At 45.3% G+C, this 3,656-nt stretch overlaps 1 protein-coding gene across 1 annotated transcript; it reads left to right on the top strand.

The window, feature by feature from the left end:
* Positions 430-2,963, top strand: LOC109823475. Its single transcript, XM_020389758.1, has 5 exons — positions 430-1,945; positions 2,042-2,101; positions 2,174-2,359; positions 2,454-2,510; positions 2,770-2,963. Exons 1-5 carry the CDS (start codon positions 1,708-1,710, stop codon positions 2,961-2,963), a joined length of 735 nt encoding a protein of 244 aa, XP_020245347.1. The 5' UTR covers positions 430-1,707.

Genomic DNA, 3,656 nt, shown 5'->3' with positions numbered 1-3,656 from the left:
GTATACTGCCGCGGTAACGCGCGACAGCAACACCTGCCGCGGCTACTTAGTGAAGGTTTTCTCGTCTGTTAGCCTTTTTGGTCCAACTGTTTTCCAACCTTTCTTTGCAGTACCTTGGTCTGCCGCGCCATAGCCGCGGCACCATGTCCTGCCGCGCCGCCATATGTTGCTTGATGACGTGTATATTATTCTTCTATATCGTCTTGAGTGGTGTTTGAATGTCTGTAAGCATTTTTGTTCGTGAGGGAGGTCGTCGTACCCTGCGCGCTCTATTGACTGATTCACCCCTAACTCCAACTCGAGATTCTACTGAACCGTTGAAGAAGACTGATTATCTGTTCGGAGATTCGGTAGAAGATCCAGACAAACTTTGCCGTGGCTCTGAAATTTGGTTGAATGAACATGAAGGTTCTTTTCCTACAGGTCGCAAATTATCTTTGCTTCCCGCTATGGTGGCCGATATTCATAGTGGATTGCGGCAACTAATCTCCGCATTTACCCAGGAGAAAAAGAAACCTTCCGCCAGCCTGTCCGTTCCGAAGCTGGAGCTGCCCTATACTTACTTAATGGCCTGGTTGGTACTTCATCGACCAGATTTAATGGAGGCTCCTGATACGGTAGATCTCAGTGTCCCTCTGTTGCAAAATCTCGAGAATTGCAAATGGAGCAAACATCGAGAGCCGGACATAACGAGGCAGTTTAAAATTCACAAATGTTGGGAATTTTTTCCTTGCTTCCCTCAGTTCTCCGGTACTTACAACACTACCTTAGTGGATGCTGAAGACCCAAGGCAGAATCGTACCATCTTGGATGTCGGGTGCTTCAGATGGTTGATGAATATTCGACCTGGATATCTGTTGTTCAGGATAAGGGATGTTTGCCACATCGAACCCTATCTTCCATGTCGATTCGCCCGTCAGTTCGGGTATGATCAGATATACATCGGCAACCCGAATCGTCACCTCAGCTTTCGAGGTGGACTTATCGACGGGGCGAGAGCTTGGTTTTGGAGCATTGCCGGCTGCACCAATGTTGAATTTGATCTCCCCTTAGAGACGCCGCCTCTACGGATGACTTTCCTCTTTTGCAAATGGCTGATAGCCACCAATATTGCCACTCGACGTAGGAGGATATCAGACTCAGAGGAGGAAATAGCTCCACGACAAGCAACAGAACCGCCTCGTGAAGCTGTGATGTCGCCTCGAGGAAAAGAGGCTGCTGAATCATCAAGGAAAGGAAAGGAACCGGCTCTCCCAGTTGATAGTGAAGAGGAGTTTGATAGTGAAGCAACCGAAACTTCAGAAGGGGAAGACGAGAATGAATCAAGTTCTGAGGAAGTATCTGGCCTTCCCGATTCATTCTTTGATAGAGGACTTGTAAGGCCTTCTGTCGCTCCGACCCAACCACAAGCTGCTCCAAAGAAACGTAAGGAAAGAGTCGTCATGGAACATCCTAACCGGATGACGGTAGAAGTTCTTAGTTGCGACGAAGAGGATGAAGAGGATATGGTGCCTCTCATTCGTCGGCAAATATCTCGAACTTCTACTCAAGCTCAAACTCAAGTTTCTCCCCGAGCTGAGTTACGCACCAAACATCGTCATGAAGGTTCTGGTGCACGCCCTCTGAAGAAACAGAAGAAAGCTGTTTCTAAACCGCGCGTTCATCTTCCTGCTGTAGAAGAGACATCCGGTCGTAGTGTTTCTTCTGATGAACAAGGTAGCGATTTGTTTTTATAGCTTTTACACTTTTTTGATGTTCAAACTTATTTCATGTTCAACTTCTGCAGGGAGTCGAGAGGAAGGAGAATTGCCAGCTGATGCTGCTTCTCCCGGAGGTATGGAAATTGAGGAAACAAGCTTCGTCCAACAAATGCATGATGCTCTGAAGGAAGGATCGGCTGATGTTCCACCCACTCCTGACGTTGATCCATCAGCTGCGGACACAGGTACTGATCTTTCTCCTCTCGGAAGAGAAATCCGAGAAATGAATGAGTCGGACCGTGTGCCTCCTCTAATGACCTGTGCGCTTTCTCTCCTTTTAGTCAAATTAAAAGAAGCAGGTACCAGTAGTGGAGCTCTCGAATCAGCCCCGACCAACGAAGGTAAAATTAATTGTCTTTTTGAGCAAATTCGTCTAAATTTATGTGTCATTTACGACTCAACACATTTTGTAGATGTCACAATGCACGAATCTGTTGGAGGAGAGACCACGCATACAACAGAGGTCGAGGAATTCAATGAACATCACCTCGATTTCAATCTCTCTGAAGGCGACCATGAGTATATCTCCGACTTATTATCGGGGAAAACTCCTGGTGCAGCCACGGAATCCAGTGTTGGAGTCGGTTCAACAGAAGCAGGTCCTTCTGAAAGTAAGACCTTTATTCTGTAAACTCCATATATGCATACATATATATTTTAACTTGATTAACCATATAAGTATTTGAATTATAGGACCAGTTACTGGAACTGATACTACTATCATCACCGAAACATCTGAACAACCGGAGGGTAGTGAACTCGTGCCATGGGCAGGAACTGAGGTTGATTTGCAATCATCAGTTCTTGAACCTCAACCTTCTACTCCTATGGACCCCATGATGATAGAAGTCACTGTCACTCCCCAGATTAGTCCAGTTGCAACAAAAGCGAGACCAACTGAAGAAGTTGGTACATCGGCCGATGTTGTGACTAGAATTGGTGAGTTTCATTTATCGTTTGTTTCAAGCTCGGATTATCATTATGCTCATTGTAATCCTCCTGTTTGTAGAATCTCCTCTTAAAGAGTCTCTTAGTTTGGACCCGCCGTCCTCTGAGACTTTAGTTGAAAAAGTCCCTGATGTAGCGGGTGCATCAACAGCTACCATTCCTGAACCAATCTTGACTGTTCAGGAATCCAGATTATCATCCTTGAGCGAACCAAGTCATGCTGAAGGTTCTTCCGTCGAATTTGGTATGCTTTAGTTTGTTGTCTTGTATGCATATATATATACTGTACTGACTTATTTGACTTTCTCGCAGTTCCTTCATCATTATCAACTCAAATCCAAGCGTTATTGGTTGATGACGATCCGGACAAGTCTGTTATCTGCTCTAATCTCCAAGGCTTCATCTCCTTTTTGAACTCTATGGTCGATCGCATTCTCTTCAAAAGATCGTATTTTGAGAATTATAAAAAATCTTTTGAGCGTTTTATATCAGGGTTCAGAGAGGAAGGGTATAACGACTTAGCCGATTCAGTCACCGCTTATTTGGTTGATTTGAGGCAACATATTGAACTTCTGCAAACTCTTCGCACCAAAGGCGTACCTTTTTACATCGCTTCTCATATGGAATCCAGGCTGCAAGCGTGGCGTGATTCTCAAGAATCTGCCAACTCCGAACTCCAACAGTTAAGAGCCCACAGTCATCAGCTTAGGGTGAATATTGGCAAAAGGACACAAGCCAAGGTCAACCTACGCCGAGATATAAAATCGAGTCGAGCGGAAATAGCTCGCTTAGAGGAGGAACTTGCAATGGCCAAGGATGCTCTTGATGTCTTGGAGTCTGAGTTGACGCAGGAAATTCATGTTGAGGAAGACCTGTTACAGCAACTGAACTTTCAAGATAAAATAATTGCTGAAAAGGAACAAGAGGTCGCCGCGCTTCAAAGTGTTG

Source organism: Asparagus officinalis, chromosome 9 (assembly GCF_001876935.1).
Source record: "Asparagus officinalis chromosome 9, Aspof.V1, whole genome shotgun sequence".
Classification (NCBI taxonomy): Eukaryota; Viridiplantae; Streptophyta; class Magnoliopsida; order Asparagales; family Asparagaceae; genus Asparagus; species Asparagus officinalis.
Note: the sequence above shows the minus strand (reverse complement) of the source record. Positions and strands in the feature narration are given on the sequence as shown.